Genomic DNA, 25,425 nt, shown 5'->3' with positions numbered 1-25,425 from the left:
CCACTAGGAGAGCATTTCCGTAATCTAGTCTACTGACTAGAAGCGCCTGAATTAAAACCCTTCTAGCAGAGAGAGGAATCCAAGGAAAGACCTTTTTTAAAGTGTGCATCATTCCAAAACAGTTGCCTGATAGAGTCTTAACATGCTCTTCCATGGATAAGTTATTATCCATTAAAATGCCAAGATTTTTTACCCATTTTTTTGGGGAAGGGGGTACTCCAAGTTCCGCAGGCCACCACTCATCTGTCCACAAATCCTTCGCTTTACCAAACAATAAGATCTCAGTTTTGTTGGAATTAAGTTGCAGGTAGTTGTTTTTCATCCATGTGGCTATTTTCATCATACAGCTCTTAAATCTGTCTCTGTTCACCGTGGGGTCCTTCTACATGGGGACTATCACCTGCGTGTCGTCCGCATAGGAGATGGTTTGGAATCCACAAGATTTTATAATGGTAGCCAGAGACGACACATAAATATTGAACAGGGTGGGGCTTAAAATGGAGCCCTGAGGAACCCCCTTATCCACCAATGTAGTCTGGGAGACAAAGGTGTCCAGTTGTACACATTGAGATCTATCCGATAGGAAACTCCGTAGCCACTCTAATGCCATCCCAGTATCACCAATCTCTCGCAGTCTATCCTACAGAATTCTGTGAGAGATGGTGTCAAAGGCTGTTTTATGCAGATTTATGTTCCAGGAGGTAAACTCTCAGTTCTTGAGCTGTCTCACCAACATACCCTAGGCCACACGGGCATGTTAGCAAATAGACAATATTACTGTTTCTACAATTGGTCAGGTCTTTAGCTGTCAGAATCCGTTTATTGTGTAAAAGACTTTTCTCTACTATGCACTTATCGCAAATGACACAACTACCACACTTATAATTACCTACTGCTTTTGTCCCTACGATGGTATGTTGTTCTGATATAGTTTCCCTATGAGTATGAACCAATTCTTTTTTCAGGTTATTGTTACGTTTAAATGCAAACAATGACCGATCTAGTGTATTTTGTTCGTCATCATTCAAAATACTTCAATTGGAGTTAATGATGATTTTGACCTTATTACTAATACTGGAGAATTGACTAACAAACACAATTTTTTGTGTCTTATTCCTCTCTTGTATCCTCCTATTAGTATCTGTTAACATGCTGTCTCGGTCATAAAATCGTGCTCGTTTGAAGGAATGGTTAATGTATTTCTTAGGGTAACCTCTATCTTTAAGTTTCAATTTACGATTCTCTGAATGTTTGTAAAAATCTTCCAATGGCGAGCAATTCCTCCAAAAACGAAGGATCTGCCCATAGGAAATGTTACCTTTCTGGGCCCTGGGATGATAGCTGGTATAGTGGAGTAAAGTATTCTTATCAGTTGGTTTAGTGAAAAGTTCCACTTCTCGATTGCCCTGCACATCTGTAATAGAAAGATCTAAAAGGTTTACACTTCTGTTGCTATATCGTGCTGTGAATTTGAGGTTAGGATCCCCTAGGTTTAGCCATTTGAGGAATTCACCCAGGAGTTCTTCTGACCCTTCCCAAATAAACAGAATGTCATCTATGAACCTATACCATTTGGCCACATTTTCAAAAAAGGGACAGCTTCATTAAAAATATGTCTCTGGGAGAGTGCATGAGGGCCACTGGTCTTGGACAGCCAGCTCTCCATATAATGAGTAGGATTGTAGCCCTTCGTGCTCTCAGGCAATCCAACCATGCAAACACGGTTTCATTTGGCTCTCTTCTCAATGTCTTTCGCACATTCTTCTAGAAAGCAAACTCAAGAGGAGAGCTTTTGAACCTGTTTCTTGAGATCCGAAGCCTGTGGGTGAAGTTCCTAAAGTGCTGTTTCCGCATTCCACACCCTTGATAATTTGCGCTGATCCTGTCTGAGGTGATCAAGGTCCAAGGCCACATTATCCACCTTCATCTCTAGTGTGGGCTTAGTGTCCATGATGGACACCTGGATTTTATACAGTGTGGCTGGGTGCAGACCCTTGGCTCAAGCTCAGTTGTGGGAGTGACAATATGTGAGGGGGTTGAGCAAGTAGAGCTGTAAGGGGCCCGTGGTTTTTTAGGGGTTTGTGAACGCCCCATCCTGAAAGAATGATCCAGCCCACCTTGCTCAACTTCTGGGGGCACGAGCAGCTGGAATGTGTCCCAGCAAGGCACAAATGAGGACACCTTCCTTAATGCCAAAAGAGGGACCTGAGCCAAGATCTGGAGAAAAGCAGCAATGAGTAGAGGTAGTTATTAAGCATCTGATTTTCGCCCCTCACAGCTAGTCCACCCTGATCTCAACAGGGCAAAGATCCCATCAGGGGCACTCTCCAGTTCTGAAGTCTCAAGATCCAATCAGTTGAGTCACCTGTGTATTGGCTCAGTAGAGGTGGAAGATAGAGGGCCCTGGTGTGTGTTCCCCATGGTCCCTAGACGGTGATCAGCCCCAGCCGGACCCAACAATGGATCCAAAGATGGTGGAGGCCAGTAGTGGAGATGAACGAGGCCCAAAATGGGTGGCTAACAAGATCTTCAGGCCTGACCTGGCACCAGAGCAACCTCTCGCCCTCCTCATGGCAAATGCAGCACTGCTCCTTCTGGGTGCCCGAGCACTGGTCTCCCCTCACAACAAGTACCCGCTGTGATGAATGAAGCACCATCCCTCATGAGTGGGCCGTTGCTGGACACTACAGGGGAAACAACCATTACAACACAGTCAATACAATGCACTACCTTTACAACGCCAATGTTACAATGCAACTGCCTTTACATGGCATGTCATTACAACCATTGCCATTACAATGCATGCCACTACAACGCATGCCATTACAACGCATGCCATTACAATGCATTATAAGGTAAGTAACGGGGATTTTTTTGTTTTAGGGTGGGTATGGGTTTTGGGGTACATGGGAATAGTATTGTTACCCCTACACTATCCAACACTTACCCAACTGTTGCACTCAATGGAGTGGGAATAGTAATTTTTATCCCTACACTATCCAACACTTACCCTACTGTTGCACTGACTGGAATGGGAATAGTAGTTTTACCCCTACACTAGCCAACACTTACCCCACTGTTGCCCCAAAAGTATTATGCGTTGTAATGGTATGCGTTGTAATGGTATGTGTTGTAATGGTATGCGTTGTAATGGTAGTTTCTAAAAATGCGTTGTAAAATCATGCGTTGTAATGGTAGTTGCGATGTAAAAACCACGTTGTAAAGGGATGCATTGTAATTGTTTGCGTTGTAAAGTCATATATTCCACCACAGTGGTCAGTAGCCGCGTCTGCAACAGGGCAGAGAGGAGGTGCAATCCCAATGATAAAGTTGCCGCCCCTCTCGTATCCAGGCGTTCGACCATGTCTTGGCCTACGAATAAAAGCCTTATGGATTCCCCAAGGCCTCCGGCATGCACCTGAGCTTTCTCCAGGGGCTCCAGAGGGGGTGGTGCAGCAGGACCAGCCGATCTGAGGGTGAAATGCCACTCACCAGCCACCGAAAAGCACCAGGGAAGTACAACGCCAAAGGGCCGGTCCACCAAAACTGCTGCAGGCTATAGTTACCTCCGTCTCCAAGGTCCACTGGGTGTTTCCTCCTCAAAACGGGCATCCCTGGGGGTCCCCTCCACTCGCTTTAATACTGGCCAGAGAGCCAAGACCACAAGGGGCGTAAGTGCTATTCTGTTCTGAGCAGGGCCTGAGCCAGCTCTGCAGGGCGCCAATATCCTCGCCCCATACTCCTCCAAACCTTGATGTGGCACTTAGAGCTCCCAGACAAGGTCGCCAACGCCGCTGCCCCCCACCATGTCTGCTCGCATATGATGCCTTCAATCGTTATGGTGGCGCCACTGGGTCCCACCGATGGCCTCAGGGACCACCACTGGTCTGCAGGGCCAGGGGGTGGGGTGAAGGCACATCCCAAGCAGGGAATCCCACTGCCATTTTGATGGTGCGGCTGAGGCGAGTTGCGGGATATGCGTGGGTCAAGAATGTAAGGTATTTGACTAGCCATCTCCCTTATCTCTCAGCAGCTATTGATAGTGGCTGGCACGACTGTGCCACAGAAAGACCAGGTAGAGTCCAGGCCAACTCTGTAGCTCCCTAGGTCACACCCACCATGATCCGCGGCCAAGCCATGCCCTGAACTGAGACTTCTTCTTCATCAAAACACTTTGACCCAGAGCAAGAAAGAGAAAGGCAAAACGAGGAAGGATTGGTAGAGAAAGACAGGAAAACATTGACAAAGAGAGACATTAGGGATGAAAAAGTACCTGCAAGAGAGAGATAAAAAGTGAGAAATTGTAGGCTATTGGAAGAGAGAGGCATGAGGCACAATCAAGAGACTTGACAATCGTGCTGTTTAGCAACCCCGGCATCCTGCAGCGCCTCTTTGAACCCCATGACCTTTTTTTTCCAGCTTAAGCAATAAAAAAGCAAAATTGATGCCCAAGCCGTTATGATTTGGGACTTTGCCATTCGCAATTTTTTATCAAGGACATAAAAAAAACGCAATCGACAATGCCGCAGGCAAACTGATGACCGTGGTGCAAATCCCGGCACTTTGTAGAAATCAACGCACTGAGTGATCTTTGTTGAATATTCAGCTCTCCAGTAAAACTCGCAACGAGGCACTCTTAAAACTAAACTATCGTTGAAAAATGCTTGCTCTGCAACAATTCCACTCCAATGCAATATAACGTGCTGACACGCCAGTTTGTTATGAAACGCCATTTTACAGAAAATCGATAAATGCCAGAGCATTGTGAAAAAGCAAAGTGAGCTTGGAAAAATACAGTGACACAAAATCGAACAGGAAGTAATATTTGGCAGTCCGTTGTACTATAACACGTGCTCCTTGACGTCTTCTTTCCTTCCTTTTTATTATACGTTTCTTTTGGGATTGACTAGGAATTAGGGCGGCCCGGAAAATATGGGACTGGGATACCAACCCACTATGACTGGACTCGAACTTCCCATTCGAACAATCATGATGTATTTCCTAGCTGCGAGTGCTGTGAAGTAACTTAAAGGCAATGCCAGCACTATAAAAACTCCTTAATAAATATAATGTATACATATTGGATATAGTTCAAATTCAGCTCAGAGCTCTTCCTGAGCAGATTTTAACTTAGATATTTGAGAAGTACCACTCGAAATGCGTGAAGTTTTTGTTATTCCACGTTTACCGAGTTCGTGGAAAATGAAATATAGTACCAGATGCTTTGGAAAAGTGCTATTGTTGTAATTATTTTGTAAGCAACAAAGCTGTGCAACACATTTATTTTTAATTGTTAACAGTTTTAAAATGTCAACATTTGAAGCTGTTAGGTTCTAATGGCGGTCCCATTTGCAAAGATATCAAATACACTCTCCAACATGCAAAAGCTTCATCAACATTGGTTTTTTGGGCGCCATCTTGCCACGCTGCCATGTGTGCATTTTTAACAGACATAGACATCCCGGTCCGCAACTGCAGAAATGTGCGACATCGGCTCCTCTCACTGAGCTATATCTGCTAACTCTATCAGCAAATGATTTGCTGCTTGCTCAAGGATACGTTCGCCCCGCCCCATGTCACTGATTTGAATCCAACTCTGGTCTATGAGAATTTGCCTGGTGGTTTGCCGTGTAGCGTAATTGAAATAAATTAATAGCTCAGTCTGGTTCTAAATGGCCAGGTGCCATCTTCTCTAAAATCTTAAAGTCGCTATCATTTAGGGACAAGATCCACAAGGGACGCACACCACCACCAGGCAGACCTATCGTCTCTGGGGTAGGATCGCTGTTGGAAACTCTCTCCCAATATACGGACTGGTTTCTCCGTCCCTTAGTCACGAAGATCAGATCCAACATCAAGGACACAAAACACCTCCTGGATATCCTCAATGAGGTGGAATATAACCCATAAGACGAGACCCTAATCTGCTTAGATGTAGAAGCATTGTACACAAGAATACGTGTCATTCAAAGACTCCTGCAAGATGAAGATTGGTCCTGGCATGCCCCCAATGAATGGATCATGACACTTGCTCACATAGCCTCACAGAGAACTTCTTTAAATTTGAGGATCAACTATACCTACAACAACATGGTACTTCCAAGGACAGCATTTTTGCCCCCCGCATAGCCTGCCTTTACATGAGCTGGTTTGAAGAGGAACACATCTGGAACAACAACCCATACCAAGTCGAGATTCGCCTGTGGCGTAGGTATATCAATGATATAATGATATTTTGGTACGGGAGCAACGACGCCATGCAAGCCTTCAAAGAATGGTTTGACCAACAAAACCCCTTTCTGAGGTTTACGATGACCAGCAACAAAGAAAAAATTCCCTTTCTGGATGTAACCATCCTGGCAAAAGAAGGAAAACTAAAGAGCACTCTCTACACCAAGCCCACTGACCGGAACAGTCTTCTGTACTTAGTGCCCAACCACGGTCATTAAGAGAGAACCTCCCAATACGGCAATTCTTACGAATCAAGCGACATTGCTCTGAACTACGAGATCTCACAAATGAATTGACCAAGCTATCCAGCAAACTAAAGGAAAAAGGATACCCACACAAAGTGGTGGAACAAGCATAGAAAAGGGCACGAAACACCCCACGAGCAGCATTACTGGAAACAGCAACAAAACCTGAGTCAGATGCCCTCATATGTGTTACGGCATATAACACACATTCCAACACAATCAAAAAAATCATAAAAAGGAATTGGAGAATACTTACATCCAACAAACTCACTTTCAAATCTCCCTTGTTCTCCTTCCGTAAGAACAGGAGTATTAGGGACATGTTGGTACATAGCTATATGGAAAAACCTCACAAAGAACAACAGGTGAACCTGTGGAACCAACCACGTGTCAAAGGACATTTCAATTGTGGATCTTGCGCAGCATGTGCATTCACGACACAGAGTAAATTTATTGGTCTCAACCTTCCCACCCCTTGGGAACAAAGGGGTCATACTAACTGCAATAGCTGCAATGTTATATACACTATCATGTGCCCGTGGAACATGCGGTATATCGGAATGAAGACGAGGAAAGTAAAGATCAGGATTAAGGAACATAGGAGCACCATCAGGTGCAAGAGAGGTGCTACCAAATTAACCACACACTTTCTGGGAAAAGGACATACCGATATGGACCTCAAATGGACCATAATAGAGAAAAAAGAGGACAACAGGGCAGTGGCTAAAAGACTACTGACAAAAGAACAGCGCTGGGTGTACAAATTAGGGACTCACAAGACGGGTCTGAATGATGAAATCCTGTGCGCCCAGCTAGGATACTAGAAATGGGCCCCCAAAGCTAAGCTGGTTTCTTTTGAATACGTGTGATCTGAACAACCTGCAACCTGTTGAGGACAAGGTAATAACAACACGCTAACCACACTCCTACATTCGCCACCATAGACATACCTGCAAGGCCTACCCACGCCCTTTATAGCAGGCCATTAGTCTACAAATGCACTTTGACTGGTCTAACATGAGAAGTCAGTAAGTTTAAATATAACAGAGTATCATATCAGAAAACCACAGTGTAAACTCTATGCACATAACGCTTTTGAAATTCCCGTTGTTATTGAGTGCAGTTATTTTACACTATAATGATTACATCCACCCGACATCTGACATGTATTCACATGCGGGCCTCACAAATGACCAAGCTGTTCTTTTTATAAATACTCTTTTCACCCACTTCCGTCGGGGTTTGGCAATGATATACATAGAGGTACACAGTGACTACAATACCCATGGTACAATGGACTGATACGTCATTCTACGTGCACGCAATCCGCCAGCACGTGGACCACGTGATGTGGAAGGAACCAGCGCCCGCGAGGATGTAATGTTTAAAGAGTGGCGTCCTCTCTGCATTTCTCCACCAAAGCCGAGAGGACGAGGGCGAATGCAGGCAAAAGGCTGGGGCAATCCCTTGATGAACTAAGTGATGAGATGTGAGGCCGCCGATGGGATAGATAGATAGCTAGATAGATAGATAGATAGATAGATAGATAGATAGATAGATAGATAGATAGATAGATAGATAGATAGATAGATAGATAGATAGATAGATAGATAGATAGATAGATAGATAGATAGATAGATAGATAGATAGATAGATAGATAGATAGATAGATAGATAGATAGATAGATTTGGGCACAAACAATCACACTGACGTATTTCAACCTTTGTTGTGTTTCTCACTGGAACTAAAGGGAAGAATCTGCGGCATTCTAAGTCTTGTGCTCCCCATGCCTCATATGTTTAATTTGAGAAATTGAGATGATGTCATTGTGACGGGGTATGTAAAGGTATGCACAAAGAGGGATGGAGCATTGAAAACAACCAATTTGCATATTCAGAATGTAATTTGGTGGAGGAGTGTTGAAGGAGTGTCCGCAGAGCGCACATGAGTATTTTAATGCAAATGGTGGTCATTACCAACACAGGTACAATTAAAACAGAAAATGTGCTGCTTCACAGAAGGGTAGCTATTGATTTGGTCCTTACTTGAGAACTGACATCTAGCCAAGGTATGGGCAAATGGGTGTTGCCATATATAGCATATCCAGTACAAAATATTACTCTACAAAAAAAAGACAACCAGAATATTGTCGAGGTAAGTACTTATATGTAAGTATAGATTTACTGTTCTTAATTCCACATCTACATACCTTCAAGATATATATGTTGATGTACTTATACCTGCAGTTACAAATAGTACAGCTATACCCATGTAGGATTGCCTTCACAATATTGTGATGGTCGATATTCTGGGTAGGGTAATTCTAGAACAATATTTAAAATTCGATATTCCGGTAGAATTTATCTGGGGTTCCAATCCATATGTAGCAGGGACTGATTAAGAGGCAGGAATTAGTAAAATTTTTGGCATTAGTCTCAGCCAAGATGGTAATCAATGAGGATAAATTCACTCTGGATCTATCTATCTATCTATCTATCTATCTATCTATCTATCTATCTATCTATCTATCTATCTATCTATCTATCTATCTATCTATCTATCTATCTATCTGTCGCCTGTAGGTAGTTATAGTTAGAACCTAGTTTCCATAGGAAAAGCATTTTTTGATTTGCTAATAACTTTGGCTTCGTTTGACGAATCTTCCTGAAATTCTCCCACAAAAAAGTCTATCCAGGTCATCTCCTATCCTGAAAGTTTTGGGGTGATTCGTCAAGCGGGGACTGAGAAAAAACTGGGGTCCCAAAACTCGTTTTCTCCATGTTTATTTCCATAGGAAATTTTGCGACGACCTACAGCCCGAACTGCTGAACGGAATTACCCCAAATTTGGCAAAAAGGTAGAGCTTGGTTCAGAAAGTGACCTTTTTTTTAAATGGTGTAAATCCGTTCAGTAGTTTTTGAGAAATTCAAAAAATAAGAGTCACAAAATCAATTTCCCATAGGAAACTTTGTGCAAGGCTACAGCCGAAACTACTGAACGGAATTACTCCAAATTTGGCAGAAAGGTAGTGCTTGTGTCAGAAAGCAACTTTTTATGAAATGGTGTAAATCCATTGAGTAGTTGCTGAGAAATTATAAAAATAAAAGTTTCAATATCTGCACGGAGTCTAAGTTGCGTGCGCGAGCTTCACTGTGATTGGCTGCTAGTAGTCCAAACCAGGAAGTGTTGGCAGCCATCTTGTGGCTCGGTAGAAGCGAGTCACTCAAAAACTGAGAAACAAAGGTATAAAACAAGAGAAGGGGGCAGGGTAGAAAAACCCTGACCCCCTAGGCCTGCTCAGGGGGTCCCAGAAGGACCCCCAGGGCCCAAAAAATCATTAAAAAAATTAATAAATCGGCAAACATTCACGCTGGGGTCGTGGGTTCTCGCGTTTCATTTTAATGAGGCCCTTGGGTGGGCTAGGTTCCGGGGGTATTTCTTAAAAAATAATAGCATGGGTTGCGGGGGGTACGCTAGGGTCCGCGCAGCCCCGGGGCTTCACTCATTTTGGGAGGGGGGTTGCGCGGCCCCCCTTCTGAACCCTTTTATGTGCTTGTAACTTTGGCGCAGTTTGAGGAATCTTTATGAAATTATCCAAAAAGTTTCTCTTTTTTTGATTAGCTCTTATATTGAAAGTTTGGGGGTGAATGGTGTAGGAGGGGCTGAGAAAAAAGGGGGTCCCAAAACGTGCTTTCTCCATGTAGTTTCAATAGGAAACTTTACAGAAGACTATAGGTGATACTGCTGAACGGAATTACGGCATACTTGGCAGGGAGAAATGTGATGGTCCAGAAAGTACGCTTTTGTTTAAATGGTGTAAATCTGTTCAGTAGTTTTTGAGAAATATCAAATTTTACAGATATCGATATTTCAGAATTCTGACATGTGATTGGCTGAGGGGTTACAAGCACGAGCGTGCGGCTCATTGGCTGTGAACTGTTGAGACCAGGAAGTGTTGGCAGCCATTTTGTAGTTTACTCCGTCAGCTCGCATGTCTCCATGTAGAAGCCATCGGGTCCGCAGTTTTACCTCTGTGAGGCAACACTGGCATCTGTGTGAGATATACCTTTCACGCTGCCTCTCCATATATCACTAGGTCGCGGCTATGGCTTTAACAGCCTGTTCGTCGGCTCCTACCTCTCTACGTTTGCAAGCTAGTACGCTGCTGTGGGGTGCAGGTGTCCCTTTGCGAGACTGGGTGCGAACTGTTGATAAGTCACACTATATGAGCATTGAAAAGCCATTTTGTGATTGAGTCCGTCAGCTCGCATCTGTCCGAGGCAACTCTGAAAACAAACCGGAGGTCTGTCTGTGCGAGATACCCCTTTCACGCTGCTTTTTCCACATCAGCAGGTAACGCACCCTGTTCCTATATCACCAACATACCCCCAACAACCTTATTGGGCCCGCAAGTCTCCCTTTGCGAACCACTGGTGGTCTCACAGCTGTTCCGGTGGGACTTCTCAGAGCTGCAGTTGTATCTGTGAAGCCAAGACTGGAAATATACCGCAGGTCTCTTTCTGCGAGCTACCCCCTTCACGCTCCCTCTGCCCAACATGACCAGTTTGCAGCTATGCTTTTAGAAGCCACTGTGTCGGCTCGCAGCTCTCTACCTTTGCATGCTAGGCCGCTGCTGTGCCTCTTCTTCTTCGAGCTACTACGCTGCTGTTCCTTTGGGAGCGGATGGCGTGTAGTTCTCCCTCTGCAAGTCGAGTCCAGGGGCCGCAGCTGTTCCTCTGCGAGCCTGGGTGCGAACTGTTGATATGTCACACTGTATGAACATTTTGGGAAGGTCCGTTGTCCTGTTCTGCACTGCCTCGGTGGTAGTCGGGGGGGTGTGGTTAGGGGGGAGGTCCTGGGGGTGGTGGCGGTTGGTGTTGCAGCATTCTTGGGTGTCGGAGCTGCATGATCAGTAGCTCTATGACATGTTGGTCTTTACATGTGGCTCTGAGTTGGGCTCCAATTCACACTGTAGATAGTCGTCCTCCTTTACACCAGTTAAAGGCTGATGTTAAATTCTTACTGCTAACTCGGCTTATCGCCTGATTTTTGGATCGCATCGCAGATTTGCCTTGTCGTTGAAAATATGGGGAAGTGGTGTTTTCGTGGTTTTTTTGCACAAGAACGCCTACTCTGTATATCATTAACGTTAGTTGTGGCTCTCATTTGAAGCGATTTTTTTGACGGAAGGCATCGATGGAAAAGTGGTGAGATTTGCAGTTTTCACCATGTTGAGAATGGGATGATAATTTAAAAACACAGAAAAAAGGTTTAATGAACATTATAATTAGAATTTAGCATTTAAAAAACCATTGAAATTCACTGAAAAAAAACATAGGTTTCAGGGACGTTATAGTTAGAAATTAGCATTTAAAAAACCTTAGAAATTCACTGAAAAAACCATAGGTTTCAGGGACGTTATAGTTAGTTGGACATTTCCCTCATACAAAACCATAGAAATTCTCCAGTTATAGTTAGTTGAGCTAACTATAACTCGCGCCCCCACAATGCACTGCTGATGACATCACATATTACATCATTCATGACATGGTCAGTGACATCACTGATGACATCACTGATGACATCTCAAATGACATCACTGATGACATCATCCATGTGACAATCTGATGCACCTCCTCACACCCTAATATAACCTTTGATACCCCCTGTAAAATACAGAGTTCCATTTTCAAAACCATAGAGCCACCGAAACCAGTTACTACAAACGCACTCACTGATTCCTACGTCTACAAACACATGCACTCATTCACCCATACAACCATTCATACATGTAGTCACGGATCAATACAACACTATCATATGCAGTCATACAGCTATACATACACTGACACACCACCATTCATCCTACTCTCTCATGCACTCATCGTAGTCAGTCATGGAAAGAATGAATCATAGTTCCATTTACTCACCTACACACTTTTACACACACCACCTCATTTATTCATACAGATACTAACGCATAGTTACTCTCTTATATAATCACTAATACAAGTATACACTCATCCATACAGCCACTCTCACAATCACTGACTTATAGTCATTTATATACTCCAACTCTCACATACACTGCCTTTTACATATGTAGTTACTTGGACATGTATCACTGAGACATCCAACCTTTCACCAACACATCCACACACACATTCACCTGCCCATACAGCTGTTTCCACATGCACTCTTAAACTCATACACCCAGTGAATCAACCACTCACATATCTATGCACAGAGACACACACCTCCCACTCACCCACACACACACTCAGTCTTCCATACAAATACTCAGGCAACCAATCAATAACCCATAAAGACACTCATGTAGCTACTGTCCAACACATGCAGCAGCTTACACAACAACAGACATAGTGATACAGACATATAGACAGTTTAGTCACTAACCCATGCATTCAGTAAGACACATTTAATCACTCACTTAGACAGTCAGTCACGCACCTACTAAATCCTTCATCCAGACACTTATACATCTAGTTATTCTTCGATACACCTTGGCATATATATAAAACATATTTAAACTTTACAGAAATACACATTCACTGGATGATGTCGTCAGTGATGTCATTTGAGATGTCATCAGTGATGTCATCAGTGATGTCACTGACCATGTCATGAATGATGTAATATGTGACGTCATCAGCAGTGCATTGCGGGGGCGCGAGTTATAGTTAGCTCAACTAACTATAACGGGGGAATTTCTATGGTTTTGTATGAGTGAAATGTCCAACTAACTATAACGTCTCTGAAACCTATGTTTTTTTCAGTGAATTGCTAAGGCTTTTTAAATGCTAATTTCTAACTATAACGACCCTGAAACCTATGGTTTTTTCAATGAATCTATCTATTTATATATTCACTGAAAAAACCATAGGTTTTAGGCCTGATATAGTTAGGAATTAGCATTTAAAAAACCTTTGAAATTCACTTAAAAAACCATAGGTTTCAGGCCTGATATAGTTAGGAATTAGCATTTAAAAAATCTTAGAAATTCACTGAAAAAACAATAGGTTTTAGGGGTGTTATAGTTAGCTGGACATTTCACTGCAAAAACAAAACCATTGAAATTCCTCCGATATAGTTAGTTGTACTAACTACATCTTGCGCGCCCGCAATCCACTGCTGATGATGTCACATATTACATCATTCATGACATGGTCAGTGACATCACTGGTGACATCTCAAATGACATCACTGGTGACATCATCCAGTGAATGTGGTTTGGTTCGTTATTTAAATATGTATTATATATATAGCAATTTGCATTGAAGAATGAGGGGATATATAAATATAAATATCAGGATGGAGGATTTAGTAGCAGTGTGATTGACTGTTTACTTGACTAATTTATAGTGTCTCACTAAATATATTGGATAGTGACTAAACTGTGTGAATATCTGTATCACTTTGTCAGTTGTTGTGTAAACTGCTGCACCAGTTGGTTACTAGCTACGTGAAAGTCTATATTATTTATTGATTAGTTAACTGAATATTTGTATGGGCGAGTGAATGTGTGTGTGGTTCGGTGGGGGGTGTGTGACTGCCAAAAGATGTGTGAATAGTTGATTAAGTAGGTATCTGAAGTTAAAACTACATGTTATAACAGTTGTTTGGGTGAGTGAATATCTTTATGGGTGTGGCGATGAGCAAATATATATCTCAATGGTACATGTCCAACAAACTAGAAAAATAAAAGCCAGTGTATGTGTCAGTTGTTGTATATAAATAAGTATACATAAGACTCAGTGATTGTATGACTGACTGTATGGATAACTGTATTCTTGTAATAGTGTTTTTATAATACACTAAGTATGAGTTATTATCTATATGGCTAGATGAAGTGGTGTTTTTATAAGTGTATAGCTAAGTAAAAGTAAGTATGATCCATTTTTTGCATAAGTGAGTAGGGTGACTTCATAAGTGATTAGGATGTGTGCTGGTGTGTAATGTCGATATAGGTGTATAAGTATATTTGATAGTGTTCTATTGATCATTGACAGCATGTATGAGTGAATCTATCGGTAAGTGATTAGATATGTGTATAGATCTAGGAATCACTGAGTGGGTGTTTAGAAACTTGTATTGGTGTGTCAATGGTTTTAAATCTGGCACTCTGTATTTTACAGTGAGTGATGAAAGGTCATACTAGTGTATGATGAGGTGTATCTGATTGTCACGTGGATGATGTCATCAGTGATGTCATTTGAGATGTCATCAGTGATGTCACTGACCATGTCATGAATGATGTAATATGTGACATCATCAGCAGATGTAGTAGTTGGTTTTTTCAGTGAATTTCAAAGGTTTTGTAAATGGCAATTTTTAATTTATTAATTGTTATACTGATTTTTTTGATACTGATTTACTACATTTTTTAAACTATTTATTTTTAGATTTTTTTAAATTACATTATAATTACATTATACATTACAATTCAAAATATACTTTCTCAGAATGAATTACTTTAGTTTAAATACTTTGCAAATAGGCAATAGATTTTTACGTACAGTAGTTACAGTTGTTGCAATGGGCAACACAATTTCAAACACAATGCAATATTGAGCTCAATGTGAATTTCTAGTCAAATGCAATTAGTTACTTTATGGATTACTTTTCTAACCACAGGACTGGATCCTAGATTCAGTCCTTGGACATGTCCTGTAAACAGTTGAGTAAAAGCGTTTTGGTTACAGTAGTGATTTTTAAGGAATATTATTGTAAGTAGTGTTATCGTTACTTTTTCTTACTCAGTGGTCGATCCTGGATCCAGCACTGGTGAATCTCCTGTAAACAGTTGAAAGAATGTGTTTAAGTCATACAGACGATTTTTTAGGAATATTTTTTGTTTGTGAAAATAGACACTTAGAAACTTTTCTGCTGAAAACCACACAATGGATTCCTATGGAAGGAAATACAAGTTACTGGTAAGTACGCTTAGAATTACTTTTCAGGGTCAGTGCTGGGCTAAAAGATGCAGCACTAGGTTCTCTCCTGATAACAGGTGAGTAAATCGGAATTCGTAGTTCTACTGATTTTAGAGGAATATTTGTACGTTTAAAAAATGGACACAAAAACTTTTCTATTGAAAACCACACAATGGATTCCTATGGAAGGAAATACAAGTTACTGGTAAGTAAGCTTAGAATTACTTTCCAGGGTCAGTGCTGGGCTAAAAGATGCAGCACTAGGTTCTCTCCTGATAACAGGTGAGTAAATCAGAATTCGTAGTTCGACTGATTTTAGAGGAATATTTGTACGTTTCAAAAATGGACACTTGGAAACTTTTCTGGTGAAAACCACACAATGGACTCCTATGGAAGGAAATACAAGTTACTGGTAAGTACGCTTAGAATTACTTTCCAGGGTCAGTGCTGGGCTAAAAGATGCAGCCCTGGGTTCTCTCCTGAGAACAGGTGAGTAAATCGGAATTAATAGTTCAGCTGATTTTAGAGGAATATTTGTACAATGGTGAAGGAAGGGGGCGGGGCCTGAGGTGATGTATGCAAACACGCCCTGTGGCGCGTTTTAAGTTGGGGAATTAATTCCTCTTCAATCCTGCAGTCCCCTGGGGGCCAACTAGCCCACCAGGTACCTCCAGTAAGTGCCAGGGAGCTGCGTTGAAGAGAGGTGTAATGAGGCCATGCCCCCTTTTACAACACTCTGCAACGCAGCTTTGTGGCGCTTACTGGAGGTACCTGGTGGGCTAGTTGGTCCCTAGGGGACCTCTAGATTGAAGAGGAATTATTTCCCCAACTTAAAACGCGCCACAGGGCGTGTTTGCACACATATCACCTCAGGCCCCACCCCCTACCTTCACCAGGTGCAAACGCGCCCCGTGGCGTGTTTTAAGTTGGGGGTTTAAGTCCCCTTGAATCCTGAGGTCCCCTGGCGGCCAACTATCCCACCGGGGACCTCCAGTATGCGCCAGGTAGCTGCGTTGCAGAGAGGTGTTCAGAGGCCACGCCCCTTTTTACAACACTCTGCAACGCAGCTCCATGGCGCTTAGTGGAGGAACAAAAGTGTTAGATTATTAGGCTTTAGCAAAGTGTTAGATTATTAGGCTTTAGCAAAGTTGGACTATCCCTGCTATGTCGATGCATGGTCTGTCAATATTGAGAGCGAGTAAACATGCGATGTAGCTGTCTTTTTGTGTCTGTTAATGTCTGTGCATGATGTCATGCACACTGCTGCACTACATTAACCCTCTATGCACAAACACTCTCACCTTTTAATTCGTAACTTCAGCCAACCACCCGTTAAACCACCGATACAACCCATGCCACTCACATAGTTCCATTCATCCACCTATTCATCCACCTATTTAGTTTCTATATCCACCCTTCCATTAATCTATACACACACACGTATCCATCTACTAACCTACTTCCATGCCCACACCCACACAACTGAATCCACCGACAGTCATGTAATGTTACCATTAATCAATAACTCTTTTACTCCAAATAAAAAACCCATTCAGACATCCATAAACACTATCACTACCCTCTAACAAATAGAACACAATACACTTCCATCCAAAAACAACTTTTTTCACTAACAAATAAAAAGCTGCCCTGTTCATGTAAAAGGAGGAGCGCCCATTGTGTAGGTTTGGTTGAAACAAGACACAGAAACCAGGATAGAGAGTGAGGTCAAATGTAATTGGGACGAAATTAGAAAGAATCCCGGGAAGGGGATTCATGCTGACTTCCGATGCACATGTTTACAAAGTGATTTTCCCAGAAGACAAAGTTGGCTTTAGAACATCAATGACTAGATTGGGAAAATGCGCCAGCACCACAACAGGTGTCCGCACCTCCTTTCTGAGCCCCTTGGACACATACTGCAGATGTTTGTGCATCCCCTTCTGTAAAACCCAAACCGCAGTTGCTATTTAAAACCTGGGCGATATCAATGGGGCATTCTTGCCTTTTCATCTGTCGCATATTACTGCTGCGCCGGCTGGCTGAAACAGGCTGGCCGGAGGCACATGGACAATGCACCATCATGGAAGAGGTGGAGAGTTGGTGCAACTCCTGAAAGCACCATTTGAATGGTGCATAAGTGTCCTCCCAGGAACCCTTCACCTCACTCAAGTGCGTGCAGTAGGGCATGCAAGGCCATTTTGGTCAGTTAGTAATGAAACAAGCATTTGCAATGCAATAGGTCTCGCATTTATAAGAGTTTGAGCTATTGGCATTGTAAAATTACAATGCCTTTTATTTATGTTTTGGTTTTAAAACAAATAAAAGGCATTGTCATTTACAATGTCAGTAGCATAAACTCACATAAAAGCAGTGTGTGGAGTGCAGCAGTGTGCGGCGTGCAGCAGTGTGCAGCGTGCAGCAGTGTGCGGCGTGCAGCAGTGTGAGGCGTGCAGCAGTGTGAGGCGTGCAGCAGTGTGAGGCGTGCAGCAGTGTTTCGTGTAGCAGTGTGAGGCATGCAGCACTGTGTGGCCTGCAGCGGCGTGCAGCAGTGTGCGGCGTGCAGCAGTGTGCGGCGTGCAGCAGTGTCGTGCAGCATGCAGCAGTGAGTAATGCAGCAGTGTGCAGCAGTGAGTAATGCAGCAGTGTGCAGCAGTGTGTGCCGTGCAGCAGTGTCCATCAACTGTTGTTTTTGCATTTGTCACCCCGAGTGGGAAGGGTATGCCCAGAAGTGGATCCGGTGCTCTCCATGCCACTGGAATCAAGCTATCCTGGCTGAAGAGGGGTGAAACCCCGAAACCGGTCCTAGGATGCTTGTTTCCAGACCAGGGAGGACCTGGCTTGGCAGTTCGGGCTGGACTGTTCTCATGAGTTACAGGGTCAAGACTGATTTGCGTATGGCTGGGTTCAAACTGGAACAGCATGGTGAGCAAAATAACAATGGATTTAGGCCCAGATCTCTGTACTGGCGTGAATGTATGACATTGTTCTGCATTTTGTCCATCAACTGTTTTTACAAAACGAAATCCTGCACACGTAAGCAAAATGAGCTCCTGGCATGCACTTGCAACGGGGGAACTGTACTCATCTCTTACAACCTTCTTGAGATTGTTGCTGTAAATGAAATTGGTTTTTATAGATCTTCTAAGAGCTCTATGTAATCCGGATGAGATAGCACAATGATTAGATCACAATTCCATGAAGGTTGGCAATGTACCATCCCTTAACTCAGAGGAGTGCCATACCTGCAAACATTAAAATGACCCTTTTAGAGTAGTGCGTCTTTCAGAGACACCACTGATGTTCAATGGAAATGGCTGAAGAGTAGTGGCGTAACATAGGCTCCAGCAGCCCCCGCGGTGCAGGGGTGGGGGGCAATCCCCCAGAGGCGCCCCCCCTTCAGCACAATACCCTGGCCGGAGAGCTCCTGGTTGAGTCTGGAAGGAGGACTCTCCATGTACCTTGCAGGGCACCCCCCTCAAGTTTTGTTACGCTACTGCTGAACAGCCCACTACCAGGGTAAAACTCGTCCTGGGTTGTTGGTGTTTCGGTTCAGGGAGGACATATATGGCTTGGCAGTTCGAGCTGGGCTGTTCCCATGAGGAACAGGGACAATGCTGATTTGTATAGGGCTGGATGCAAACTGAGGTGAAATGGTGGGTGAAAAACAGTGGATTAGGATGTGGCCCCAAGCGACTGCCAGCGGCTGAGATTAATTCAAGCATTTCATCCATCACCTTGCTGTTTTTGCTTTAGGTATTAAGGCAAGGTATTATTCTATTGCACCAAGATTCAAGAAACGTACATGCAATTGACATTAAGTGTGCAGATGTTAAAACCTGTTTACCCTAGAAACCAGCCTGATTGATGTGCAGGTGCTGAATTGCTCTCACTCGTTAACATGTCTGAACTGGTTTTTCAACTCTTACCAACCACACTACCATATTTCTTTCCCGAGAACCTGTTTTTTTTCCAGATGTTGCATTTAACTGCTTCCTGATTCCTGATTCCTTGAATAGAGTCTCAATCTTCATGTTGCCTACTAGTACATTATGTGAGTTCTAACATGTTCACCAATGATCAACCTTTAATACGATCTCATGCATTCCTACTCTCATCTCATTCCTAAACTGTTCAGTGTAAACACTCTGGTACCTTCTTGGTGGGAAGGTGCTACAAATACTTAGTAAGCAAACAACTAAATAAACTGGCTAGGCAGCCTTTAGCCCAGTATTACTTATTTTCACCTCAATGACAGGCGAAAACAGTGTAATTAATATCAAGATGGCAAAGAAATTTTATACAAACTACGTAGTTGGTCTCCATTTAGAAAAGGCAGACAGTCTCAGTTACTTTATCTGCACAATTCAGAAAAACGTTCACAGAGCTTTGTTCTACCCATGGAAAACATGTTTGGTGCTCCAAGCACACATTACTGGAGGCTGTGTTTTATAAAAACTAAAATACAATTCTACCCCAAAGGAGAACTAAACAGGTATTAGCATAGCCAAATAGGTCTCCCCTTTTGGCCTTTTCCAATGTTTCCCGATGCTGTTAAATAAAAGAAAAAAGGCGCTATTACATGTTCGTGTCCTGTCGAGCTGCCACACGAAAGGGTATCAAATAGGAAGCAAAGAAATTTAAGTGACCAAGCCAACCAGTGGTAAGCAATGGGTAGGCTATATGCTCAGATAAGCCTACAATAGGTCTTTTGAAAACCAACCTAAAAATCTAAGTATCAAGAAAATGGGTTTAAAAAAAAGTTCTTCCAAGAGCTGAATCACCATTGGGGCACCAAAGTATGGTTACAATGGCTGAGTGAAGCTGAAAGGGATGATAGGAGGCCTTCATTTCAATCACTTGTTTTTATTTCAAAAGCTCCTAGTCGTTACATTTAATTAAACGCAATCGGTAACAAGCTCTTAGAGCCCAAAAAAACCTCTCACTCCAAATGGTAAACCATAGCTGGGGAACGTACCCCCAAAAAAATCCATTGTACACTGACCAAACACCAGCAGACACCAACTACTCTGTAAGCTCAACCAAACTCACCCTCCCACAACAGTATCTTCCAAGCGCAGGAATGCAAAACATGCATTCCTTACCCCTTTTAACCAATCCCCCATTACCTTCCATGCCTGATTTGACGTGTGTCTTGGCTATACTATGCGCTAATAACCCATGTTATTGTGTATGCACTGTTTTTCTCCTATGTTATACTTGGCTGCTGTAACTGATGTAATTTTGTAACTTGTAACTCGCTGATCCTCATGTAAAGCGCTCTGATACCTCCGGGTCTAGCCAGCACTATATAAAACTCTGCAAATAAATAAAACAGAAGATGTAATTAGGGCCACTGGAATTATGATGCAGGGGAGGGCCAAATTATTGTGGCAGGGTTGAGAAACTTTTGCGGCATGAAAAGCAAATTATGCAGTGCAATATGGCACATTTTGCAGTAGCATTACTTCATTAGTTTGCCATTTTAAAACTTGTTAACACAGCGAGTATGGGTTACCCCACACCATTACCAGTTTAATACCAAAATATAGCAATAAGCAACACAGAAAGGTGACCAATCACCCTTTGCAAAGGGCCTTCTGCTACACAGTAACACGCGTCACTCGGCTTTTAGGAACTTTTATTCTGTACGAGCTGGAAACAATTTTTTTTGTTAAACTCTGCAGATTATATAGCAGATGATGGATTATGTTGCAAATCTATAATTCTGTGAAAAACACTGCAGCCGCACAACCTTATAAATTCAGTGGCCCAGGATGTACTTCATGGTATACATACACTCATATGCTGCTCTCGATAGATCGCCATCAGCTACAGAACATTTTCTAGGTCACAAATGTGATCATTTCTTGAGAGAAGTGAATAAAGGGAGTTTAAAAAATGAAACTAAAAGGTCGTTATAAAAAGCAAGTGATAATGCAACAGGTAAAGTGACATTTTCAGGTATAACGCAGAGTGAGATTAATCGAATTAGCCAGGATAGGCTTCAGTGGCCAGGGAAGCATGCCAGTTTTAGAAAGTTGGGTAAAGTGACCATAAAAACATTGTCGAAACCATCACAGAAGACTTGCAAGAAGCAGTATTCAGATGTTCCAAAAGGGAACGAGAAAAGATGTCCAAAAAGTGGGTACCAGAAGAAAGGACAGGACACAAAACAAACCAATAAAGATAAGCGCCTGCAAGGGCTATTGCAGAGCAACGGCCATGGGCGCTACTGTGGCACTAAGTTCAGGAAAATGCAAGGCAAGTAGCCAGTGTTACACAGGCAAATGCAATATTTTTCAAAGAGGAAGGAAAACTGCCTGATGCAATTAAAACACTGTGCTGCCATAATCAGTTTTCGGAGTACAGAAACAAGCTGTCGAATGCTGCAACACACTATTTAACAATCTGCATTTGAAATAAACAAAACAAAAAAAACACACAAAGGTTTTTTGGTAGAGAAAATGAATATTAATTCAATACAAGAATCCTCTGCTGAGGTACAATAATGAACAGTATATACTGGGCGACAGGAAAAGCCTTACAGCAAGGATGAGGCATCCTCATCAGTTGGTGTGAGGAGGGTGAGACGTATACCCGTGGGAAGTCTCCATGCTCCGAGGAAGGTTTTGTCATGTGCATATTTTAAGGTGCAGTAACACCATGTCTCATACCAGTCCGACTATTGACTAATACTAAGGAACTTTTCGGTTGGAGCTGAAATTATTCCCCCCTGAACAAGATGAGTCAGTGGACATTAAAGGCCCCTTAAAGCGAAACTAATTCGGCTGCCTGTTCACATGCTTAAAGCCTCCAGTGGTCGATTCTGACACCGGCAAATGCTACCTCCAGAACACTGAGCAGCGAACACTTTTTAGAGGGCCCCTTGGAGGAAGTGAGGGGGTTGGCCTTAAAAATAAATCACACACCGACCTTGAAATACCCACCAGAAGAGAGCAAGTGGGCGTAAGTGCTTTCAGTGATCATTTTTTAACTAACTTAACCAAAGGTGTTCGGGACATAAACACAGATCAGTGAGAATATCGAGAGGGGCGGTCCTGATAACGGAAAGGACGGGCAAGGGAGTGAAAGGGAAGATTTAGCAAGAAATATCTTTCGCTCTGGAGGCAAACCGAAGTGACAAAGGGAAGGGGGTGTTGTCTCAAGAGTAAGAAAACGAGCAAATTGAAGAAAAGCGGAGATCAGGGGTTAGAAACTTGGGACTGAACAGACAGCAGCCTAAACCATCCCGATTTAAACAAGGACTTGATTGTGAAACAAGCAGGAAGTGGGATAAGGGAGGGGGTGGCAAATGGTGAGCACTTTCGCGGCTGCTTTGATGTTCTCAGTGGACGCGCGGCTCACTGAGAACATCAAAGCAGCCGCGAAATGAGCTTTTGTAAACGGGGGATTTGAAAGTGCAAACTAGTGCTTTCAGGCTGCCAAATGGTGCGCGCGGCCGGCGCACATGCACTGTAATTGGAGGCCTGAAAGCACTCGTTTGCACTTCCAGATCCCCCTTTTACAAAAGCTCTCACGAGAGCAGCGCTAAAGCGCTGGCTCAGGCGAGACCTAAAAAGGGGTGGCCATTGAAACAAGAAGTTTGAGGCTACCACTCTCCCCAGCGCAGACTCAAACACTGGAGTACCTATGTGAGTTTGGGAGGGTGCATTTCTATTGGTATTGTTGCCCACAGGCCCACTGTACCCGTGGCACACAGACTTGAGCAGTACACGAGTCTATTGTGAAACTGATGTTCAAACCCCCAGGTCTTCAGTTTGGCCAAAAGACCGCATTTCATCACCTACAGCTTCACACTTATCACATTTTGTTCATAGATTGTTTGAGATATATGGCCTCTTTCAGAGTATGGCTGGTGGACCAATATTTGGCCGAGTGGCAGAGGTAATGACATCCACTACCGTGGCTGGACTTCTGCCCACCATATTTAGAGATCTCTGCCAGCCCTGTGCAGATATGTGCCTTCAGAGGAGTTGCTGCCTCGATGGATTTTCTGAAGGTACTGAAAGTTTGCTGAGTTCCCTCCATGTTTCAAGCAGCCGCTCGGCAAACTTTTTGGATTTTCAAAAACAAACTCCGAAAGTTGGAGTTTGTTTTTGAAAAACAAAAAACTAATAGTCCTAACTAACACCCTGGAAGTTTTCAGCCAGGGCGTGGTGGGTCATTAGGTCTCGCCTGACCCAGCGCATGCGCTGGTCTGGCGAGACATTTTGTGAGGGCTCCAAAAAGTGCTACCAGGCCAGCCTAGAGCTACAGTGCATGTGCGCGGGCGCGCGCGTCGCACTTTACCGCGATTACTTTCACTTTCGCGGCCGCTTTGATGTTTGATCGCGATCACTTTTGTGGCCGCACGGCTGCTTTGATGTTCTCCGTGAGGCTTCAATAGATTGCAGCAGTTAAAACAAGCATTGGCATAGCCAATAGGTCTCGCTTCTGGGACCTTATAAGTTATGCAACTGTTGCATGGCTAAACACTTAAAAGGTTCCAAAGGCGAGACCTATTGGCTATGCCAATGCTTGTTTTTATTTTTTGTTTGTGACCCTGCCAGACATGAACTGAAAAAAAATGCATAGCACACCATCTACTCTCGGTAGGGTGGATGGTCTGATGTGCCTATGCCTCTGCCCCAACTCACTTGGGCGGTTACTGTAGGGTTTCCACCAGCCAGCAGGGTCTCCACTGTCCGAAACATGGCCGTTTGCTCGACTCTAAGTAGAGTGGGTGGACCCTCAGTTAGGCAGACAAGGTACTCCTCCATGTGTGTCCACCATGTCGGGGTCAGAGGACCCTGTCCACCGACATCTGAGTCAAGCCCCGTCCAGCTTTAACTCAAACACAACTTTAAGCATTGAACATTTTGTGAGACTGTTCCAGCAATCAGGGGAATGGCCCTACCTGGAAATGCATAAAGGAAAGAACAGGATTCACGCAGGCACGAATCATAACCCAATAAAATAAATACCCATACTTTGCTGTGCCTGGTGCTTTTATGTATATGTGTCTGCTGCTATTCTTTTGCGACCACTCTGTCAGTAGATGCAGCTTTGTGTCCTTCAGGAAGGTAGGTAAGTAGAAAACCAGTTTATTTGGAGAATTCAGGAAGAGTTCCTCAACAAAGTGCATTGACTTCCCAGGCACGTGAGAGGAGCACAGACATGATGTGGTCTCAGATTCTACAAGGACCACATGTTTTTAATTTCCCTGAGTGCTGATGGCCGAGCCCTTCTTCACCCTAACCAGTCACAACTACTTCACTGTGAAAAATGATTTCATGTTTTTTAATTTTCAAAATGTGAATTCCCTATTTAACCAATTTCTCTAAAAGCCATGTTAATTCGTGCATGCCTTTTATATTTTGCAGATGGGAAATGCTTCTGATTACACCGAATTTATTTCAACTATATCGAAGAAAGATGACATTATCCTGGGAACTGTGTATTCTTTGTTTGGTAAGAAAGCACGGACTTTAATTTCCCAACTGAAACATTCTGGTAATGAGAAAAAATTAGATCAGGATTTCTTAGTTATGCGCTCTCAGCTGGAAACATTCAAATTCTTCTATTTTTGTTCCAGCGAACCAATTATTCTTCAGTTTTTAAAGGCATGCTGTAGGCTTAGCAAATGGAAATTAATTCTTTCCTCGTGACTTGTATGTTTATTAGATGAACACACATATCCTGTTGTTGCTGTCACAACCAGGCATTTTAAGGACAGGTATTTGCAATTTCTGGGTTTTGGATGCCTGGTCTCTGCAACGAATATTTGATTCAGTTTTTGCACTGGTGCTAGCTTAAAATCCCTGTGTATGGGCCCTACAGGCTAACTATGGCATCTGTACTCATCAGGGCCAACTGGGCCCCAGAAGCTGCCCAGGCAAAAACAAGCATTTGAAATGCAATAGGTCTTGCATTCCTTTTGTTTTGATAACTAACACATAAATAAAAGTTATTGGGGCTAGGGCCAGATGTA

The 25,425-nt window shown here is 43.1% G+C and overlaps 1 protein-coding gene across 2 annotated transcripts in view; it reads left to right on the top strand.

Moving 5' to 3' along the window:
• The window catches only part of LOC146812445 (opsin-5-like), a 665,928-nt gene that overhangs the window by 251,906 nt on the left and 388,597 nt on the right, over nucleotides 1-25,425 (top strand). For both annotated transcript variants that reach the window (XM_085614598.1, XM_085614597.1), the window contains one exon: nucleotides 24,818-24,905. In XM_085614598.1, coding sequence (XP_085470724.1) covers nucleotides 24,818-24,905 — 88 coding nt within the window. The remainder of the gene's footprint in view (nucleotides 1-24,817; nucleotides 24,906-25,425) is intronic.

This window comes from Triturus cristatus, chromosome 7 (genome assembly GCF_964204655.1).
Source record: "Triturus cristatus chromosome 7, aTriCri1.1, whole genome shotgun sequence".
Classification (NCBI taxonomy): domain Eukaryota; kingdom Metazoa; phylum Chordata; class Amphibia; order Caudata; family Salamandridae; genus Triturus; species Triturus cristatus.
The sequence above is the reverse complement of the archived record's forward strand: the minus strand, read 5'-3'. Positions and strand labels throughout refer to the sequence as shown.